This window comes from Giraffa tippelskirchi, chromosome 4 (genome assembly GCF_054371585.1).
Source record: "Giraffa tippelskirchi isolate mGirTip1 chromosome 4, T2T-mGirTip1v1.2.pri, whole genome shotgun sequence".
Lineage (NCBI taxonomy): Eukaryota > Metazoa > Chordata > Mammalia > Artiodactyla > Giraffidae > Giraffa > Giraffa tippelskirchi.
Window position 1 is genome coordinate 193,480,189 of NC_137278.1, and position 22,913 is coordinate 193,503,101.

Sequence of the window (22,913 nt, forward strand, 5' to 3'; positions counted from 1 at the left end):
TTGTAATTAATAAACCAATATCAATGTATTTTTGGTAACTAAAATCCATAGTTTATTCATGCTTCTGTAATTTTCTTTACCTATGTCCTTTTTCTATTCCAGGATCCCATCCAGGTTACCACATGACATTTAGATGTCATGTCTCTTTAGGCTCCCCTTGGCTATTACAGACTTTCCTTGTGTTTGATGATCTTGATAGTTATGAAAAGTGCCAGGTAGGTATATTTTAGAATATCCTTTATTGAGATATGTCTGACATTTTTCTCATGAGGAGATTGGGGTTGTAAATTTGGGTAGGACCACAGAGTGCAAATTTTATCACATCACATCAAGAGAACAAACTGTGAACATGACTTATCACTGTTGATGCTACCTTTGCTCACTGAGGTGGTGTCTGTCAGTTTTCCACTCTAAGGTTACTCTTATTTTCCCTCTTCCGTATGACTCTGTAATAATTTCTTTGGAAGGAAATCATTATGTGCAGTAAGTAGTTAAGGAGTAAGGAGTCCCATCACTTTTAGGCAAGAGTATCCACATTATTTATTTAGAATTTTTCTGCACAGGAGATTGTTTCATCTCCTTCATTTGCTTAAGTATTCAATCATTTTTATACTATGGTGGACTGACAGATATTTTATATTGGGGTTATAATTAATACTATTTCTTTTTTGTGATTTTTGCTGCTTAAATTGTTCCATCTTTGACCATTGGTAATTCCTTTACCTAGTTCCTTAATCCTGTTGACATACCCCTACAGTTTTAAGCACTTCTCCATTTTCTAGAACTACAAAAATCTCCAGGCTCTTCTTATATATTTCCTACCCTTATTTTAGAATCAGCCATTTTTTTCAAGTAGCTAAAATTTTATTTACTGGGTAATGGAATTATAATAAAAAAAAAATGGCCACTAAGTTAATTTTTTCTTTTTTGCAAAAAAGAAAAGCTAAAACAATTTTGAAAAAGACAATGCAGAAGAACTCACATCACTTCACAACTTTCTATAAATTCACAATAATAAAGTTATTGGTGAAAGAAGGCAGATATTCAGATCAATGAAATAGGATAGAGAGTTTAGAAACAGACACAAGCATAAGTTGATTTGATTTTTGACAAAAGTGCCATAATAATTCAACAGAAGAGTACAGTTTCCAAAAAATGGTGCTGAAATAACTAGACATCTTTTTGCAAAACATTTTTAAAAAGAATTCAGTCCATACTTTGCACTATATACAAAAATTAATGCAATGGAATACAGAACTCAACATAAACTTAGAGCTTCTAGAAGGCATAGGAGAAAAATTTTCAAGTTCAGGTTAATTAAGATTTCTTAATTAAAAACTTCTTAAATATAAAAACATATGTTTAAAAATTATTTATTGCACTTCTTCAAGTTAAACTTCTGCTCATCTAAACTTCTAAACACAATGTTAAGAGAATACAGGTATACTGGAAGGCAGTATTTATAAAACACATGTCTGAAAAAATATTAACATCCAAAATATATAAACAGAGAACTCTCAGAGCTCAATAATAAGAAAATGAACAACCCAATAAAAATAGGCAAAATATTTAATCAATCTTTACCATAGGAGATCTGTGGTTATTAAAATCATAGGAAAGGATGGTGCACATCATTTATTCATTAGAGATATACAAATATACCTTTATTATACCACACCTTTATTAAAAATAGTTTAAAATTTTTTCAATATTAAAGTTAGTAGGACACTAGCAAATGGAATTCTCATACACTGCTAATAGAATGCAAAATGGTACAGCCACTTTGCAATATGGAATTATACCCAGAAGTCTGGACTTGCCAGAGAGCATTCAAGCTATTTGTTGTGGTATAGGTCACAAACACAGATCTATTTATTTTCTTTCTGATACTATGCTGTCTTTCTGCTAAAAAGTAAGGAATCAAACAAATGCATATACAATTGATACAGAATAATGACTTCACTTACTCTTGGCATTAAATCCCAGGTAAAATGTACATGACAGTGACAACAGTTTGCAAGATTAGTTACTAAATCTGTGTGAGTTGCAGAAATTGACTACACAGTCCTAAGGTTCATGAGAAGCACTGCTACTTTCTCATTCTACCAACCTATGCTCATAACTGGTGTGATCTTGGATCTATGTTTGAAAGAGGCAGAAGTGGAGGGTCCACAATGTATCTCTATCAAGCTAGAATATAGGTGCAGCCCATAACAAAGCATTCTGAAATGAGTAATATACAGACTGGACTTCCAAGAGTCTGAGTTTTTATAAGGAAAAGTTGTTGTATGTGTCTTTGGTTGTTGTTTCATTAGGTAGCAAGATAAGCCCTCTACTTCTCACAAATGAAGTTCATGAATCTGGAACAGTCAGAAGCAGATATCTTCGTTGCTTTAATACTTGCACAGTTTCCTTTGTTTGACTCTTTCCAATCACTTAACATAAAATAAAAGCACATAAATAATGTAAAATAAACATTCACTAATGCAAACATAAGAAATATTGGTTCAAAGTTAAGGTATATATATTTTTTCTTTCCTTACAAGAAACTATCCCTTGGTGCCCTAGCCTTTCCTAAAGCATACTTTATGAGGATCATAGCAATCAAGCTGAAAAGCCTCCCTCTCTCTATATACTCTATTTCTGAACTTAAATTCTTTGTATGTATATGTCTATAGGTACATGCAATGCTCATGTGTGTGCTCAGTTACTAAGTCATGTCCAATTCTTTACAACCCCATGGACAACAGCCTGCCAGCCTCCTCTGTTCATGGGATTTCCCAGGCAAGAATATTTCAGTGTGTTGCCATTCTCCGGGGGATCTTCCTGATCCAGAGATCAAACCTGTGTCTCCTGCATTACCAGTGGATTCTTTACCACTGAGCCAGCTGTATATGCCCATATATGTATGCATATTTGTCTATATATTGAAAGTGTGCATTTCCCTATATACTTTTTGAAATGTAAACTAGAATATGGAACTTATTATTTACTATCTATTCTAGAGACTTACAATTTGAGAAAAGGCATTGACTTATCTTCCCATGTCCTTTGATTTCTGGTTCCTTTACGAGATAACCCAATCCAATAGAAATAGGATAGTTGGCTTTGAATGAAGTTCTGCAATAAAAAGAGATATATTCTATGAGAAAAAAGTCTTTCAACAATTCACGAAATAATAATCTTTTTAATATTTTTATTATTTTGAGTAACAAAAAGTATCAAGATCAACTTCATCCTGATTCTGTTCAAATGATAAAATAATTGAATCTTAGTTATATTTATTAAATATAGTGGCATAAATGAGACATAAAATAACATTCTCTTAGCTTACCTATCTTTTTTATAAAATTTTTTGGATGTGGAGCATTTTCTAAGGCTTTTTTTGAATGTGTTGCAAAATTGTTTCTGTTTTATGCTTTGGATTTTTAGCCAAGAGGCATGTGGGTTCTTAGCTTCCTAACCAGGGATCACATCTGTACCTTGTGTGTTAGAAGGCAAAGTCTTAACCATTGGACCACTAGGGAAGTCCTGTACTTATCTTATTTAATCTTCAGACTAAAATATATTAATTTACTTTCAAAACTGACGTTTGTAGCTCAAGAACAAATTCTGAGCAAAATTGGTTTGTATTTTGAGGTACAGGTGTGATAGATGTGAGGTTTTTACCAATGTCATTTAAATTTTTGTTTCACAATTACTGTGCTTATTTTTTGTGAAGTAAGCATCTTGAAGAAGTGGTCCTTATTCTACCAGATGAGATGTTTACACAGGTATCTGGAAATTACTTGATAAGTACAAATGTAACTGATGTTCATCTTGTAACTTAATTTTTACCACATATATGCACATATATTGGGACTTCCTCGGTGGCTCAGTGGTAAAGAACCTGCCTGCTAATGAAGGAGATGAGGGTTTGATCCCTGGTTCTGAAAAATTCCTTGGAGAAGGAAATGGCCACCCACCCAAGTACTCTTGCCTGGGAAATCCCATGGACAGAGGAGAGTGGCAGGCTACAGTCCATGGGTTCACAAAAGAGTCAACATGACTTAGCAAATAAACAACAACAAACAACAATGCACATATACTGTCTCATGTGATCTTCCTAAAATATGTTGGAAAGAAAATATAACCAGTTTTATTACAAGCAAAGTAATGTGTGAAAGGGAACTAAAGAGAGAGTTTCTGACTATAAATTCCGTATTTCCCTATTCTGCTTTAATTTTTACCCTTAGTTTGTTTTTAATTTCCTTTGTTTCTTTCACCATAGAGAAGATGGCAAAAACTTAGTCTCTCTACCAAGAAAAAAAATGATTTATGTACCATCTATTCATAAGATTTGACATTCAATTTCATGGTTTTCATAGATGCTCTTATTTCTTGATGAAGATATCCTACATGAAAGATTAGGGCTTCTAGACTCTAAAACTAATTTTTGAGCCCACCAGGCTCCTATGTCCATGGAATCCTCAAGGCAAGAATACTGGAGTGGGTTGCCATTCCCTTCTCCAGGGGATCTTGCCAACCCAGGGATCGAACCCAGATCTTGTGCACTGCAGGCAGATTATTTATTGTCTGAGCCACGAGGGAAGCCCCTTGGAATAAAAAGGAGGTTAATTCAGATCTGCAAATGTCTTCTTTTCGGGTTCAGATTTGCTTTGTTTTCTTGATGGTTTTCAAGTTCATATTTTGATAGCTATTTATGAGTTGTTAAAAGCCAAGGATATGGGTAATTGTACTATTACAGATAATTGAGTGAGTCTTAGTGTCTATTTATCTGTGAGAGAATATTAAAAGATTCTCCTTAACTTGGAATGTAATATATATTTTTTGAAAGAATAATAGTAAATTATTTCTCTATTCAAATCAAGGATATTGATAAGGATTATGAAATATTTAGTTCAATTTTCTTGGAAGTTAGTATGAGTTAAAATTTAATATGAGTTGGAATTAATTGATCTTCAATTTTAAATTCATACTGAGTTCTTCCTTTTACCCTAAACTCAGTGGTATTGTTGTATTTCTTGATTTTGTTGGAGGTAAAATGCCATTTTTTTCAGAGAGAAGCTACATTTCCATGAAATTATCAGTATAAAAATACAATTATCTCTGATAAGATGATATATTTTAAGCATAATTTTTTTCCTAATTGTTTCATGTTCCCCCTTTACATTTGCTCTACTGGAAAAGTTCTAACTGTGGATGAATTATACGAATTAAATGAAATTTTAATTTCATTTCTACTTGTATTTCTGACTTTAAGATGAGTACTGTCTAGATCTGAATCAACTTACAACTGTAAACTATGGACACTCAAATATTAAAGCATTAAGATTTAGCTAACAGGACTTCCCCAGTGATCAAGTTGTTAGGAATCTGTCTGCCAATGCCAGGGACACAGCTTGGATCCCCAGTCCAGTAAGATTCCACATGCAACAGACAACTAAACCTATGCACTACAACTACTGAGCCCATGCTTTAGAGCCCATACTCCACAACAAGGGAAGTCACCTCAATAAGAAGCCCTGTCACTGCAGCTAGAGAAAGCCCAAGGGTAGCAAAGAAGACCCAGCACAGCTTAAAAAAAAAAAAAAAAGATTTAGGCAACAACTAATTGCCAGATGGCCAGATGAATAAAATGAATACAGGGTGAGATGGAAAGCAGAAATACATCACCATTTCTTCCTTATCTTCTATCTTAAGAAGTGTGGAGTTCATTTCCTTGCAGATTTTTTTACTTTCTTCAAAGTTCTTCAATTCATCCGAAAAATAGTAACATTTCTGTCCACAACAGGACCATTTACTTTTACATTCCTTTCCTTGAAAACAAAAGGTAATCCCCGGAGACTGTTCAGTGTGTATCTTGAAAGGAATGCTCTGGAATTTAGCTACTGAGGAATCCTTTCTAGTCCTTGTAAAACCATTGATTTCATGAGATGGATGGACTTCATTTCTAAGTTCCTGGCCTTAGGGAGATGACTTACATCCCTCCAAATCTATGATAATATTATTGAAATTCTCTAGGAAATATATCTTAGAAAATCGATGTTTTTCCTCACAATCTCTACAGATAGGAGTTCACAGGGGAAAACAACTTCTTTGTATTCTCTGAAAGAAAGAAAGTGAAAGTTGCTTAGTCTGTGTCTGACTCTTTGCGACCCCGTGAACTATAAGAGTCCATGGAATTCTCCAGGCCAGAACACTGGAGTGGGTAGCCTTTCCCTTCTCCAGGGGATCGTCTCAACCCAGGCATCGAACCCAGCTCTCCCGCATTGCAGGCGGATTCTTTACCAGCTGAGCCACGAGGGAAGCAAGGGAGGCATTCTCTAGACTGAGTAAAATCTATAGGTACAGAGCTGATCTTAACTCAGCATCGATACATTGTACCTGTTTATGTATATCAGGTACCTGATCTTCATATTCACAAGAGAGCATATAATAATGATTAGAGAATGTGCTAATGGAGAGGTACAACTTTTTGGTAGAAAAAGTATTATTTTGTGAAACAGTGATTTAAAAGAATATATCATGTATACAGAAGAATCTAGCCACTGGGAAAGACTGAGATTTTTTTCCCAATTAAGTAAAATGAAAGTTGGACTCCACAATTGGCTGAGTCTAAAATAAGATCCAATTTGAGTAGGTTATCAAGTGATTGAGAGAAGCAAAGAAACTTGTCGGTCTCAGTCTTCATATCTACATACCTGTGTCAAGTGTTTTCTCTTTGAGAGTCATGTTTTTAGATGTGGAATTTTCTTGTGTTCCATTTACCATTGGAGGCTCTGGTAAGCGACCCTGGAAAACTTTACTGTACATCATTAGCTCTAGGAAAGCATAACATGGGGCAGACTAAAAGGCATAATTTAAATTTTAATATGTCAGTTAATGTTCAAGAGTTTTATTCCTGTGCTTTTTAGAGAGATAAGACTATAAAGGAAGTCAAAAATTACATCATAAAAAAGCTTTTAGAAATGCTAAGATATTTGGATTTTTAAGGTAAAGCTTGTCATCTCAACACTAGCAATGGATAATCTGAAAATAACATTAAGAAAAATGTTTCATTTATAATAGCATCAAAAATAATAAAATATTCAGAAATATATTTAACAAAGATGTGTAAAGCATGCACTTTAAAAAGAAAATCATCAAAAATTAAAGACAAATAAATGGAAAGATATCTCATATTCACCTTACGTCACATATGAAAATTAACTCAAAATGGATCAAGCACACACATGAAGAAGTTAAAATTATGACATTAGATAACACAGGTGAAAGTTGTTATCTTGGATTAGGCAATGGTTTCTGAGATACGATACCAAAAACACAAGTGATCAAAGTAAGAATATAATGGGCTTCATCAAAATTAAAAGCTTTTACACATGTAAAGTTACAAAAGAGTGACAAGTAATACTAATAATGGGAGAAATATTTACAAATTATATTCAGATAAAAGATTAATATATAGATTAATTATATCCATGCAGTGGAATATTTTTTGGCAATTAGAGGGAATGCCATGTTGATACATCCTATCATGAATGACCCTTGGAAGCATCGTATTAAGTGAAAGAAGCCAGTCACAGAAAACCATGTATTATATGATTCCATGTTTAAGAAATGTCCAGAATAGGAAAATCTACAGAGATATAAAATAGATTATTGGTTGCTTTAGGCTAGAAAATTTTGAGAGAAATGGGAAGCAATAGGTAATGAGTGTGAGATTTCTTTTTGGGGTAAGGAAAATACTCTAATATTGATTAAAGTTAGGCTTCACTGGTGGCTCATAAGGTAAAGAATCTGCCTGCAATGCGGGAGACTTGGGTTTGATCCTTGGGTCGGGAAGATACCCTGGAGAAGGAAACGGCAACCCACTCCAGTATTTTCGTCTGGGAAATCCCATGGACAGAAGCTGTGGTTGCCCACAGCTCATGGGGTCACAAAGCATTGGACACAACTGAATGATGAACAGTCTGTTTCATGGTTGTGCAACTCTGAATATGCTTGAAGTCGCTGAATTTTACACAGTAAAAGGGGGAATATATGGTAGGAGAATTATATATTAATAAAAGTAATATATATCTGTTATATACATGATTATATGTATACACACAGACATACAGTTCAAAGAGTTTGGTTTATCAATAAATGCTGCAGAGGATGTGGAGAAAAGGGAACCCTCTTGCACTATTGGTGGGAATGTAGATTGATACAGTCTCTATGGAGAATAGTATGGAGGGTCCTTAAAAAAACTAGGAATAAAACTATCATATGAAACAGCAATCCCACTACTGGGAATATACCCTGAGAAAAGCATAATTCAAAAAGACACGTGTACCCCAATGTTCATTGCAGCACTATTTGCAATATTCAGAACATGGAAGCAATGCAGATATCCACTGACAGATGAGTGGATAAAGAAGTTGTGGTACACATAAACACTAAAATATTACTTAGCCATAAAAATGAATGAATTTGAGTCAATTAAACTGAGGTAGGCAAACGGAGAGCCTGTTATGCAGAGTGAAGTAAGTCAGAAACAGAAAAGCAAATATTGCATATTAATGCATATATATGGAATCTAAAAAAATGGTACAGATGAACCTATTTGCTGGGCAGGAATAGAGATGCAGACATAGAGAACGGATGTGTGGACATGGAGCAGAAGGGGAGAGTTGGACTAACTGGGATATTAGGGCTGACAAATATACACTACCATGTATAAAATAGCTAGTGATAACCTGCCATAGAGCATAGAAAGCTTAGCCTGGTGCTCTGTGATGACCTAGATGGGTGGGATGGGATGGAGGTCCAAGAGGGAGGGGATATATGTATACATATAGCTGATTCACTTCATTGTATAGCAGAACCTAAAACAACTTTGTAAAGCAATTATACTCCAATAGAAAATAATAATAAAAGTCACAAAATGAGTTTTAGACAGAGAGAACTGATGCCAAGTTAGGGAATTAGAAAATACATTATGGATAATTTAGAAAAGTCATCCATGTCCTATGGGATGGGCCTTGAGGGATGTCTAAAATGTCCACAGTCAGAAGCAGGCTACACGAGGAAGGCTGTCCAGATGAAGAGAATGGCATAAACAAACGTGCTGTGGCAGACAGACCTAGAGAACCTGAAGGGACCAGCAAATGATCTAAAGTTATCTGAAGCCAATTTGGACATAGGGAGGAAAGCTCAAAATCATTTGGTTGAAATAAAACTGTGATTCACAAAAGCAAATAGAAGTAGGGAAATTTTAACATAATTCAGTATAGGATGAGACAGTTTCTTGGCATTTTGGTGACATGATCATAGATATACTTGGAGAAGTTTATCTGGCAATTGCAATAGGATTTTGAAAGTCTGTTGACTTTAGGAGGTGACTGTAATAGTATAGGAGAAAAAGCATTGTTGGGTTGTATTAGGTGTTTGTGAGAATGAACAATTTAAAAAAGTAAATTTGAACTGCAGAATGGAGATTGCAGGAGGATTGGACCATTTATGAAAAGGTCAGAGAGTACTGAGAAATTAATGTTCACAAAGTATAATCAGTTATCAGTAAGATCTGAAATATAGTCTTTCCTGGAAGTGTCCTGAAAATGATCCAGACTGTGTCAGTAAAGAAGACATTAGAAACTTTTGAGGAACTTGGTAATTGTCCAAGTGATTACATTAGTGGTGATGATGGAAAGGTTTCTTGGGTAGCACTGGAGATCATAGCTTTGGAACTGCTAGGAAAATAAGACTGGTAAAAATAGTAATTCCCAAGGGAAGAGACATATGGGTCAGGGCACAGGGCTTGTTTAACTTACCCATAAATCCTAAGATTCCTGTGGTTAAAAGGAGAAGGAAACAGAAGATTCCGAGAATCACTACCGTGAAAAACCAAGGAAATGGAACTGAAGACCCTATCCAGAGGGAAAAAAAGAGGCTGAGGAGATCAGCAGAGGGAAGACTGAATTACAGAACAGGGTTTAGAGGGAGATGTTTCATAAATTCAAGACCCTAACTCTTGAATGTCTTCAACTTGAAATTATAAATTGAAAGGGATAATGAACAATTTGAAACATCAGTGAACTGAGAGTTATTCTGTTCTGTTAACATGTATCTCTTAGGAAAGTCACTTACTCTAACTTTATCAAAATAATCCACTAATTCTTCTCTATGATTTATGAATTAAATATTAAAGATGGTTGTTTGGTTTTTGAAATGCAAACATACTTCTAAAACATATCTGTATAAATCAATTTTACTGACCCATGATCAGAGTATATTTATGATTTTGTAAATATTGTGTGCTTCCATGCATACAAAGTATATATATATAAATACCCATCATTTTCTCATTGAAACTTTGCTATAGTTTCAGCAGTAGAAGAAATTATAACTCCAAACATGTATCAAATAATGTTAATCACATATTGTTTCTTGAAACTTCATAGAACAAGTGGATAATGACATCAGGAGAGTCACAATTGTTTCCAAACAAATTGAAAAGAATGAATTTTCCCACTTGATTGCTCAGTTAAGAATTTATGTATATAGTACCCAAACTACATTAATTATCTGCAATATACTAAATATGGACATTTCATTTTCAATACTACTTTATTTGTTCAGGTTATAGGATACAGTTTAAGCAACCTCATGAAACTGGGCAGGCTTAGTAATTTGGTACCATGGTAAACTGAGCAATTGGAGGACACGTAAGCCAGGTCCGGCTTCCGTGGTGGGTCAGTGGCAAAGAATCCACCTGCCAAGCAGGAGATGCAGGTTTGATTCCTGGTTTGGGAAGCTCTCCTGGAGAAGGAAATGGCAGCCCACTCCAGTATTCTTGCCTGGGAAATCCCATGGACAGAGGAACTTGATGGGCTATAGTCCATGGGGTCGCAAAAGAGTCTTACATGACTTAGTGACTGAACAACAACAAGGCCTGTACATAAACTTTACCTTTTTCTTCAGGTGATTCAGCTCTTGTTATTTTTGTCTGGTTGGACTGAGAAGTGACTGTTTTCACTTCTGTGTAAATTAGCTGCTCTTTTTTCTCTGGAGATTAAAAGAGAAATCTTTTAATAGTCACATTATTTCTCAGAAAGCATGTAGGTTGTAAATATGTTTGAATAGAGTTGACAAAGTTTTTTTTCCCAAATAAAGGAGATTTATGTAATTTTTTCTTCTTACTATGTAAAGTCCACTAGGTAAATCTTTTAAATGACAAATTCTTGAGAATGAGTTAGACATAATGTGTCATATGCTAAATTAAAATGAAATTCCTTATAAAAATTATTTACCAAGGGAAAGAATAATATCATAACTCAGTAGGGATTGGGAGAAAAAAAAACACTCACTTTCTTTTCGCGTCGGCTTTTTGGAAGGAATGTGTTTCACCGTTGCATATGTTGGATGTTTTCCGCTCATCTCTAAAAAATTTTAATAACAATTCTAAGACACATAAATCTACAGGTTTTTTTTTTAAACTAAGTTTTCAGGTTCTATCTTTCTGGGTTCTTTGTGTATTACATTATTTCATGCCATTTAATTACTGATGCATGATTTTACTTTTGCAATTTTCTTTTAAGAAAAATTTTTATCTCAGATTATTTTCTTTTCCATTCTTAAAATTATCAGTTAGCATCTCTTTAGATATCATTTCACCTATTACCTGGAATTCTCTAAATGTGGTATATACTTCAATTTTAAAAGGGTAACAGTGCTATGATATATGAAATATTCACACTACATTTAAAAACTGTCTCTATCCAGAAAAATGCCAATATAATTTTTATGAGTCATTTTGTACTGTAAAGATAGTGCTACATAATGTATTCTAAAATTTCTCTTTCCACAGTTCTCCTGATATTTTTCTATCTTTTTACCGTCATTTTTTTTCATGATTAAAGATAGTTTACTTCCCATTATCTCCAAAAGAACTTCTTCCAACAAGTTATTAAAAATGAAAGCCCTACAATTGTGATTCAAATTGGTTTATTTGTAATCAAGTAATCCTGTAGGGTATGTGGCATTATGTCCATAATATTTGAAGATATAGGTTAAAAGCAACTAATTTTCCTTGAAATAAATTAATATTTATATATAAGTACTTATATTAATATATTTATATTAAATTAATATTACTATTTGCAATTTTTGAAAAGTTAATTTACTTCAAATAGTTTAAATATAATTTTTATAATACAACAATATTCTATATAATAGAATTCTGATAACAAACAAATTAAAAATTCTTATGTTCACTAGTTTGCCAGCATGTCATCAAATAAAATACTTTTTATATATTTTCATTTCCTCAGAGAATTAAGCTCCATTGTTATCTTTTATAATATGATTAAAATATATAGGCTTCTGTGTTCATAATATTCACTTATAGCATTTAATGTTTCCTAAAGATCACTTCTCATAAGATAGCACAATTGTACAGAAATAGATTTATAATGCTTTTCACAATTCTTTACCAGATTTGGAATATATGAGGAATATGGAAGCTACATCACATATATAAGAAAATTCTGGATGTAGGTGGGAAACAGAGATACACACTGTTATGCAGACAAGAACAATTAATCACTGATTAAATAATTCTTTTATTACTCATATCTTGCCTTCATTGATGTAATCATTTGGTCTATCCACTCAGTTAATCCAAGTGATATATTGAAATATTGGCTAACAACACTATTGGTTGTATTCAATGGTAAACCATGAAAAAATATAAGGTAATTTACCTTGTAAAGTAATTTTTAAATCTGAATGATTTAGCTCTTTTTCCTACAAGATTAAATTTAATGAATTACTTTTTAAAATCTCTATTCTTTGTGCTCCATATATGCAATCAAGTGGCACTGGTTATAATGATATATGCTGAGAGCAACAGCTATAGGTATAGTTGGTGATACCTGTGTTAGTTCGGTGATTTCTGCTGAAGTCCGGTCCAAAGAGAAAAGGTAAACCCCGGTGGGTGAATGGCACAGATGTGTGAGCTGGACTCCGGATGGCTCTTCTGTCTGACTTACTTCACTCAGTATGAGTTTCTAGGTCCAATCACCTGTACTCCAATACAAAATAAAAAGGTTAAAAAAAAAAAAAAGATGATTCTTCTGGGATCTAAATATGTCTGGTTCTTGCTCCAAAGGAGCTTCAGTATTTGCCAACTCCTTTTGACAATGTAAGAAAGCAGCTTGTATTTGAACTTCAGGCTTTACCATTTGCTTTTTTTTTTTTTTTTACAGAGAAAGGTGGTATTTTAACAGGGCAGATGACTGAGGAGAATAATTTAAAGGGCCATACCTATTTTTGCACAGAATCCAAACACTACATGTTTAAAAAAAGGGGGGGGGGTCATCAACACCACTATGACCACCACCAAATGCTAGGATTCTAAATATAATCCCTATATCAAACACTAGTTTGGGCTTCAGACACTAGTTTGGGCTTTAAATAGCATCTGTACATAATGATATATTTAAATTCATCTTCTAAACTACACTAGTGTTAACTCAGTGAAAATATACGAATGCTAATAGTCCATCTTTCTTCACATTGTTCTGAAGCTGATTTTGAATAATACATTTTAAGATACTAAGATTTATTAGCTGGAGAGCCAGTCAACCCCTGGTTCTCTTAAAATATACCTAAATTCAATTGCTTTATTCTTTGAAACATTTTTTCCAGCACATGAATATTTTATGGTCTGTATTCATTCCAATACAACTATACTCTATAATCTCTAAATATACTCTCTACATATAAGTTTCAGGTTTTGAGATTTTTGGTTTCATTCCCTGTCTGTACTCTAATTATAAAGGGTAGAAATATATTGGCTTAGCTTCTTAAGTAAGTGTGTTATTTGTTCAGTCGTGTCTGATTCTTTGCAAGTCCATGGACTGCAGCCTGCCAGGCTCCTCTGTCCATGGAATTCTCCAGGCAAGAATACCAGATAGGGTTGCCATTCCCTTCTGCAGGGGATCTTCCCAACCCGAAGATCAAACCCTGGTCTCCTGCACTGCAGGCAGATTCTTTACTGTTTGATAACCTTACCTTCTTCATGGTAAAGAATCCACTTGCGAATGAAGGAGACACAAGAGATGTGGGTTTGATCTTCCCTGAATCGGGAAGATCCCCTGGAGAAGGAAACGGCAACAACTTCAGCATTCTTGCCTGGAAAATTCCACGGACAGAGGAACCTGACGGGCTACAGTCTATGTTGCCGAGTTGGATGCAACTGAGCACACACACACACACACACCCTCTTAAAGTCTAAAGTAGCAGTTTCAATAGTGTAATGAATAACGATGGTAATGCAGTTTAAGTACATGGGTTTCAACTCAGTAGAAAAAGACAGTTTTATCTGTTGTCACCATTCAATAATAATAAAAAGCACAATAAGAAATGCATTTCAATTGTGGATTTCATTCATATATAAAAAAAAAAAACATTTTGGAGTGGTGCGTTTGTAAGAGTTTTCCATTAAGTTCTAGCATGGAGAAATGATAACAAAAGGAAAATCTATTTTGATATCAAAACAATTTGTTACAAAATTTTCAAACCAAATGAGTGTAATAAAAAAGTAACTCGATATAGGCTGTAAAAGAGGAAGGTTATTTATGTTCTGGTTATATGTTCTTTGGGGCTTTGTGATAGTCCCTTCTTATTTTTGTCTTGCTCTCTTCAACTGTTATTTGTGTGTGTGTTAGTTGCTCAGTCCTGTCTGACTCTTTGCAACCCAATGAACTGTAGCTTGCCAGGCTCCTCTGTCCATGGGATTTCCCAGGCAAGAATATTGGAGTGGGTTGCCATTTCCTACTCAACTGCAATAGACTTCATCTAAAACAATGATCTGATAAGCTCAACACTCAACACCATGTAATTGTAATATTATAACCTGAAAACATTTGCTTAGGGCTTAGCTTCTCACATTTACAAGTCCATCGAATATTTCCACTTCCTGATCACTTCTTGATCACTAGTTTCTCCATTTAACCAAAAAATCAATTCTCTCATCCACTTCTTGATCATTTTTCTTTATAATATTACACCTCTCTACAGAAATTTCTTTTTAACCAATGATAAAATGTGCCCCATTATTTCTAAATGTCACTAATTCTTTAATCTTCCATATTTAACATAGTTCTCTTAGTCTTTACTATGATTATGCTTCACTTTACAAATTGGTTTCTCCACATTTAAAATTTAATTTACCTAGATTACTGAATATTTTACAGCACTGTGCTAAGCACTTTGCAGATATTACCTCATTTAATCCTGAAAGAATTTGAAATTTATGAAAAATAAATATCAAGTTTTTTTACAAGGTGATAATACAACCTCACACAGAACATTGAACAGCCTGTTATTTCATATAAGCCTCAGTCTTTAGTTAGCACCAAAAGAAACAAACTCAAAGAACTTGAAATTTCAAGATACAGAAAAGAGGATGATGTTAAAAAAATGTTAGCATTGGAAACCTAGTGTTTGCCATCTGCAAAGTATACTTCTTAAAAATAATCTTGGTGATATCACATTTTTCAAAATATTATGCATGCTCTATTTCTCCAATTATAAAAATTAAAAATTAATATGTATTTTCTGACTTTCTTTATACACAGAGCACATTGGAAGTTTATTTTGCTTTCTGTCTTGGTATTTTAATAATATGAGCTAACAGATCACAGTTATTAGTATTCATAAATATATTTACCATGTAAGCAGAGTTCAAGCAAAATTTTAACAAGACAATAATTGCTCAAAAATATTTAAATATTAGTCAGAGCCCCTATTTGAGTTTCCTGAGCCATACAGCAAATTCCCATCGGCTATCTATTTTACATATGGTAATGTAAGTTTCCATGTTACTCTTTCCATACATCTCACCCTCTCCTCCCCTCTCCCCATGTCCATAAGTCTATTCTCTATGTCTGTTTCTCCATTGCTGCCCTATAAATAAATTCTTCAGGGAGATGGAAGGGAGGTTCAAAAGGGAGGGGATATATGTATACCTATGGCTGATTCATGTTGAGGTTTGACAGAAAACAACAAAAATTCTGTAAAGTAATTATCCTTCAATAAAAAAATTAGTAAATAAATTAAAAAGCTAAAAAAATATTTAAATATTAGTCAAAGAAAAGCATTTTTGGGATTTCATCACTTCTTCCATTAATGTGCTTTTCAAATTTTTTATTTTTGCCTTTTCATTTTTCTCAAAAAATTTTATTCTGTATTGGAAAAAGCTAACAGTATTGTGATAGTTTCAGGTGACAGCAAAGGGACTCAGCCATAAACATACACGTATTCATTCTCCCCTAAACTCCTCTCCCATCCAGGCTGCCACATGAGTTCCCTGTGCTATATGGTAGGTCCCTGTTAGTTATCCACTTTAAATAGGGCAGTGGGTACATGCCCATCTGAAACTCCCTAGCTATCCTTTCCCCACATCCTTCCTCCCCCTCCTGAAAACATAGTTCTCTAAGTCTGAGAATCTGTTTCTGCTTTGTAAATAAGTTCATTTGTATCATCGCTTTTTAGCTTCAGCATATAAGGAGTGTCATATGATATTTCTCCTTCTCTGTCTGACTTACTTTACTCAGTATAACGACTGATCTTTAAGTTCATCCATGTAGTTGCATGGACAAGAAGGCCCGGCATGCTGCCGTCCATGAGGTCGTAAGGAGTCAGGCACGACTGACTGATAGATCAACAGCACCATGTTGCTGCAAATGGTATTATTTGAATTCAGGATACAACATGACATTTAGTCATAATGTATTCTTTGTTCTGTAACACTTCCAGTCTTTTCTTGCAGCCAGGTTTCATGTCAAATGCCCCTTAAGTTTGTTTGTTCTTCTGATGTTTTTCTCTTGTTCAGACTAGAGATATGGGATTTTCAGAAAAACTACCACAAAGGTGAACTAACCTAATCATCAGGTCTTATCAGGGGTACATTTATCCACAAGGTATCAATGGTGATCTTAACCTTATCACTTGGTTAATTTGTGTTTGCCAGGTTTTTCTACTGTGAAGTTATCATTTTCTTCTTTCCAAGCTCTGTTCTATGGAAGAAAGCAAGTCACCAAAGCCAGTCCACCCTCAGTCGGAGTTAAACTACACCTCCTGGGCAGAAGAAGGTCTGAAATTTTTCTGTAAAGATTTGTCTTTTCTCTCCCATTTATTAATTATTCAATCACTTATTTTTAATAGCATGGGCTCACTGATATTAATTTTATTCTTGGGTTTATAATGCAATACTACTTTATTACTTTTGTTGCATAAATTGTTCCACTTTTGCCTATTGGGAGATCTTTTAGGTAGCTCCTCTGTGCCTTTGACCTGTGCTAATATTTTTATTTTTGAGCACTTTCTACTTTCTGTCATTGTAAGATACTCTCAGCTTATACATTTTCTCTGTGCCAACTTTAGAATCAGTCATTTCTCCAAAGAGCTCTAGTTCCTTTTACTGATGAATAGCATTTAAAAACCAATATCTGGGTACTGGGTATATTTGCTGCTTTTGGGGTTTCACTGCTCCTAGACTTTTTAAGTAGACAGACCTAGGTACTGTATTAACCCATGTATACACACATATGTGTATTTGTTTGTATATTTCTTCATCTGTATATACATTGGGTGAAACATGAGTTCAAACAGATGTTTCTGACTCGAATCTAGTGGCACAATATTTAGTCTAACCTTCCTTTTCTGCTTGGTCTGTAACTTGCTTTTCAGAAAGTGTGAAATCTGTCTCCTACCAGCTTCCATCTGTACACATAAATCAGTTTCAGAAATGTTAACCCATCTACCATGAGAAAAAAATTGATCAAATAGATCACTATGTACATTCCTTTTGCTTCCAACCTTATCATTTCTGACCAAAATGCCATTTTCCAAAGCCACTTAAGTCAGCTCCTGTTTTTCCCATCACTTTCAGTGAGGTTGTTTCATATATTTATATTACAGTTATTTGTCATGATTTGCATCTCATTCTGGGATCCCTTGATATCTTGATTGATGAATTTTTGTTTATTTTAGTCTGCATCAAAATTCACTCTTTGTGATACACAGTTCTGTGGACTTTGACAAATGCATAGTGTCATGTGTCTGCTTCCCCAGGAAGCAGTTGCTTTATGATGTTGTGTTAGTTTCTACTATACAGGAAAATGAATCAGCTATATTTATACATAAAGCCCCTTTTGTTTGGATTTCTTTCCCATTCAGGTCACCACAGAGCACTGAGCAGAGTTCCTTGTGCTATACAGCAGGTTCTCATTAGTTATCTGTTTTATGCATAGTATCAATAGTTTAAATATGTCAATCCCAATCTCCCAATTCCTCCCACTCCCCTTCTCCCTTGATAACTATACATTTATTCTCTACATCTGTCTCTCTACTTTTGCTTTGCAAATAAGGTCATCTATACCTGAATCATTCTTTTCAATAACTACTTTCCCACTTTGAAAATTGCCCTGCTGTACATGGGCTCTAGTAACCATTCAACTGCAGTTAAATTATCTTCTTATCAGCAGGGTTGAGAGTCTGGAAATTGTGATATCTTTTTTCCTCCTTAACCACCACTATAAAATTTTGCCTTCCTTCTCCAAGAATATGTTTTTTTTTATTAATTGCCCTAAAATCTGACCCATTTTTGATCTTTATCTTATGCTGCTGCTACTGCTGCTAAGTCGCTTCAGTCGTGTCCGACTCTGTGCAATCCCAAAGACGGCAGCCCACCAGGCTCCGCTGTCCCTGGGATTCTCCAGGCAAGAACACTGGAGTGGGTTGCCATTTCCTTCTCCAATGCATGAAAGTAAAAAGTGAAAGTGAAGTCGCTCAGTCGTGTCCGACTCTTGGCGACCCCATGGACTACAGCCTACCAGGCTCCTCCGTCCATGTCCATGGGATTTTCCAGGCAAGAGTACTGGAATGGGGTGCCATTGCCTTCTCTGTTTATCTTATGGGCCTCTGCCAGTATCTGCATAACAACTGATTAGTTTATAGAGCAGAATCCATTTTTCATGGTACAATCAAGTGGTAGGTGACAATGTAAGACACACTGGTTGATCATCAGAGGGTGTTAATAGATAACCATCTTAACTATATTAATATCTAAGAGAGCAATTTTGAAGCTATTTCCCCATTGTCTTTTTTGCAAAGTGGTGAAAATTGTAGGATTGTGTGGTACAGTTTTCAAATAAGCTCTAAAACTTCCTCAGCAATTTCTTTAAAAAGTTAGAATAATAATCGCAACAAAAAATTAGAAAATAAAAAATTGTACTGTATGTGTGTGTATGTTAGTCACTCAGTCATGGCCAACTCTTGTGACCCCTTGAACTGTAGTCCACTAGGCTCCTCTGTCCTTGGGATTCTCCAGGCAAGAATATTGGAGTAGGTTGCCATTCCCTTCTCCATTGTTCTGTATATTCAGGAGGAAAAGTACCATTACTCTGATAGATATTTATTGGTAATTCTTTTCATAATTTCAGATAAACTATCCTCAGATATTGATGCCTTTGAAACAAAACATTATGTGTATATATAGGAGAATTTTTCTGTTTTCTGGGTTATTTCCTGGACTAACAATGGGAAATTATACCTCATTTTTTCTTAATAATGACATTAAATTAAACCTAAAGAACAACTGTCCTTTGGCTGCAATCAATATGTAAAGTACTTCTAATAATGTGTGTTGTGAAATATATGAATCTGCTTTTTCTTCTTTGCCATATGCTTTTTTTCTTGAAAGCAACTTTTCTCTTTAGGAATCAGCCCCCGGTTCAATTTCATAGGCAGATTCTTTACCATCTGAGCCACCAGGGAAGCTGAAGATTACTGAAGTGTGTAGCCTGTCTCTTCACCAAGGGATCTTATACAGTTTTACATATTTGTTATACAATATTTCATTACATATATATAATATATATCACTTGTACTGTTTTCCATATCTTGGCCATTAATGTTAATAAACAATGCTACAATGAACATAATAGTAAAGATATGTGTTCATATTCCTGTTTTCACTTCCTTTGGTTATATGCCCAGAAGTGGAATTTCTGGATCATATAGCAGTCCTATTTTTAATATTTTGAGAAATCTCCATACTGTTTTCCATAGTGCCACATCCATTTTTATTCCTACCAACAGTGCAAAAGGTTTTCCTTTTCTCCTTTCTTCACTAATACCTCTTCTTTCTTGTCTTTTTGATGTTAGCCATTCCAACAGTGGTGAGGTGTTATCTCATTGTGGTTTTGATTTAAATTTCCCTGATTATTAGTGATGTTGAGTACCTTTCCATGTTGGTCATCCGTATGTCTCTGGAAAAATGTCTGTTCAGTTTTTCTGACCATTTCAAAAATCGGATTTTCTTTTTGGTATTCAGTTGTATGAGTTCCTTATGTATTTTGGATATTGTGTATGTGTTTGTTCAGTTGTTCAGTTGTATCTGACTCTCCGTGACTCCACGGACTATAGCCCACCAGGTTTCTCTGTCCATGGGATTTTCCAGGCAAGAATACTGGAGTGGGTTGCCATTTCCTAATCCAGGGATTCTTCCTGACCCAAGGATCAAATTGAAGTGTCTTGTGTCTCCTGCATTGGCAGGCAGATTCTTTACCATTGTGCCACCTGGGAAACCTATATTGGATATTAACTTTTATCAGATATATGATTTGCAAGTGTTTTCTACTATTTTGAGGTTTTCTTTTCATTTTGTTGGTTATTTGCCCTGATATGCAGACATTTTTTTAGTTAGATGTAGGATCATTGAAAAACCAAGAGAGTTCCAGAAAAACATCTATTTCTGCTTTATTGACTATGCCAAAGCCTTTGACTGTGTGGATCACAATAAACTGTGGAAAATTCTGAAAGAGATGGGAATACCAGACCATCTGACCTGTCTCTTGAGAAACTTGTATGCAGGTCAGGAAGCAACAGTTAGAACTGGACATGGAACAACAGACTGGTTCCAAATAGGTAAAGGAGTACATCAAGGCTGTATATTGTCACCCTGCTTATTTAACTTCTATGCAGAGTACATCATGAGAAACGCTGGGCTGGAAGAAACACAAGCTTGAATCAAGATTGCCAGGAGAAATATCAATAACCTCAGATATGCAGATGACACCACCCTTACTGCAGAAAGTGAAGAACTAAAGAGCTTCTTGATGAAAGTGAAAGAGAAGAGTGAAAAAGTTGGCTTAAAGCTCAACATTCAGAAAACTAAGATCATGGCATCTGGTCCCATCAGTTCATGGGAAATATATGGGGAAACAGTGGAAACAGTGTTAGACTTAATTTTTTCGGCTCCAAAATCACTGCTGATGGTGATTGCAGCCATGAAATTAAAAGACACTTACTCCTTGGAAGGAAGGTTATGACCAACCTAGATAGCATATTTAAAAGCAGAGACATTACTTTGCCAGCAAAGGTCCGTCTAGTCAAGGCTATGGGTTTTCCAGTAGTCATGTATGGACGTGAGAGTCGGATGGTTAAGAAAGCTGAGCGCCAAAGAATTGATGCTTTTGAACTGTGGTGTTGGAGAAGACTCTTGAGAGTCCCTTGGACTGCAAAAAGATCCAACCAGTCCATCCTAAAGGAGATCAGTCCTGGGTGTTCACTGGAAGGATTGATGTTGAAGCTGAAACTCCAATACTTTGGCCACCTCATGCGAAGAGTTGACTCATTGGAAAAGACCCTAATGCTGGGAAGGATTGGGGGCAGGAGGAGAAGGGGACAACAGAGGATGAGATGGCTGGATGGCATTACTGACTCGATGGACATGGGTTTGGGTAAACTCCGGGAGCTGGTGATGGACAGGGAGGCCTGGCGTGCTGTGATTCATGGGGTCGCAAGGAGTCAGACACGACTGAGTGACTGAACTGAACTGAACTGAGTCTTTTTAAGTTGACTCATTGGAAAAGACCCTAATGCTGGGAGGGATTGGGGGCAGGAGGAGAAGGGGACAACAGAGGATGAGATGGCTAGATGGCATCACCGACTAGATGGACATGGGTATGGGTGGACTCCGGGAGTTGGTGATGGACAGGGAGGCCTGGCTTGCTGGGATTCATGGGGTCACAAGGAGTTGGACACGACTGAGCAACTGAACTGAGCTGAACTGAGTCTTTTTAATTCAGTTAATTTCCCTACATTAACATATGCCTGTGTCATAAAGAAGATTTCGATATAGTGATTATATTAGGTGTATAGTATTTTATTATATTAATAGGGAATTAACCAATCTCTAGTTCATGGACATAGATTTTTTAATATTTCTGGTTCTCATATATAATACTGTCATGAGTGTTCGTTAAGAAAATTTGTTCACAACATGAATTTTTTAATGCCAAATCATACTGCTTTTATTTCCCTATATCTATTAGAATGCCTTTTAAAACATGATAAATAAATATACAATATAATATGAGGCCTACTAAATGAATGTGGGCTATCTTTTTCTCTTACCTACAGTCCATTTGCCTGTGATCACTAGTGTCAATAATTTTCTATATTCACATGAATTAAACACATTTGCATATATTGCTTCTTCTTGTTTTTTTATTCTTCTTTTTATATTGTTCCCCCTCATTTTTCTTCCTTTTCCCCTGTTTTATATGCTATTACAAGTACCCACTACTTTGCTACTTGGTTTTTGCTCCTAAACATAACAAAACTTATTAGAACCTTCCTTCTAACTATTTTTTAAAGTGTTCTCTCTTTGAACACATGGATATATAACCACCCAAGTGGAGAGGTGGTTAATCATATCACAGGGCTATGGAACAATAAAATTTATTTTATGCTAATATAATAGAACTACTCAAGAATAGTATATTGTGTATGTCCATATAATATTTTCATATTGGCTTATAGGTGGTATTCACACATTAATGATTAATACTTTTTCT

The 22,913-nt window shown here is 35.0% G+C and overlaps 1 protein-coding gene across 1 annotated transcript; it reads right to left on the bottom strand.

The window, feature by feature from the left end:
- Positions 1-220: 220 nt before the first annotated feature.
- LOC145544504 (killer cell lectin-like receptor 2) lies at positions 221-13,186 on the bottom strand. The gene is made up of 8 exons (XM_081587423.1): positions 12,918-13,186; positions 11,352-11,423; positions 10,954-11,049; positions 9,816-9,911; positions 6,705-6,803; positions 5,677-5,819; positions 3,014-3,120; positions 221-2,435 (listed from the first exon to the last, which is right to left on the bottom strand). The coding sequence occupies exons 2-8, from the start codon at positions 11,419-11,421 to the stop codon at positions 2,333-2,335; spliced, it is 714 nt and encodes a 237-aa protein (XP_081443549.1). The 5' UTR covers positions 11,422-11,423; positions 12,918-13,186; the 3' UTR covers positions 221-2,332.
- Positions 13,187-22,913: the final 9,727 nt, after the last annotated feature.

Bases quoted from the DNA above. Each gene is read 5' to 3' on its own strand.
- LOC145544504 (XM_081587423.1), bottom strand. From the start codon at position 11,421: ATGAGCGGAAAACATCCAACATATGCAACGGTGAAACACATTCCTTCC. The intron at 11,050-11,351 runs GTGAGTGTTTTT...TTTAATCTCCAG, and splicing joins AAAGCCGACGCGAAAAGAAA to AGAAAAAAGAGCAGCTAATT. The intron at 6,804-9,815 runs GTAAGTTAAACA...TGTACAGTAAAG, and splicing joins AGGAATCTTAGGATTTATGG to TTTTCCAGGGTCGCTTACCA.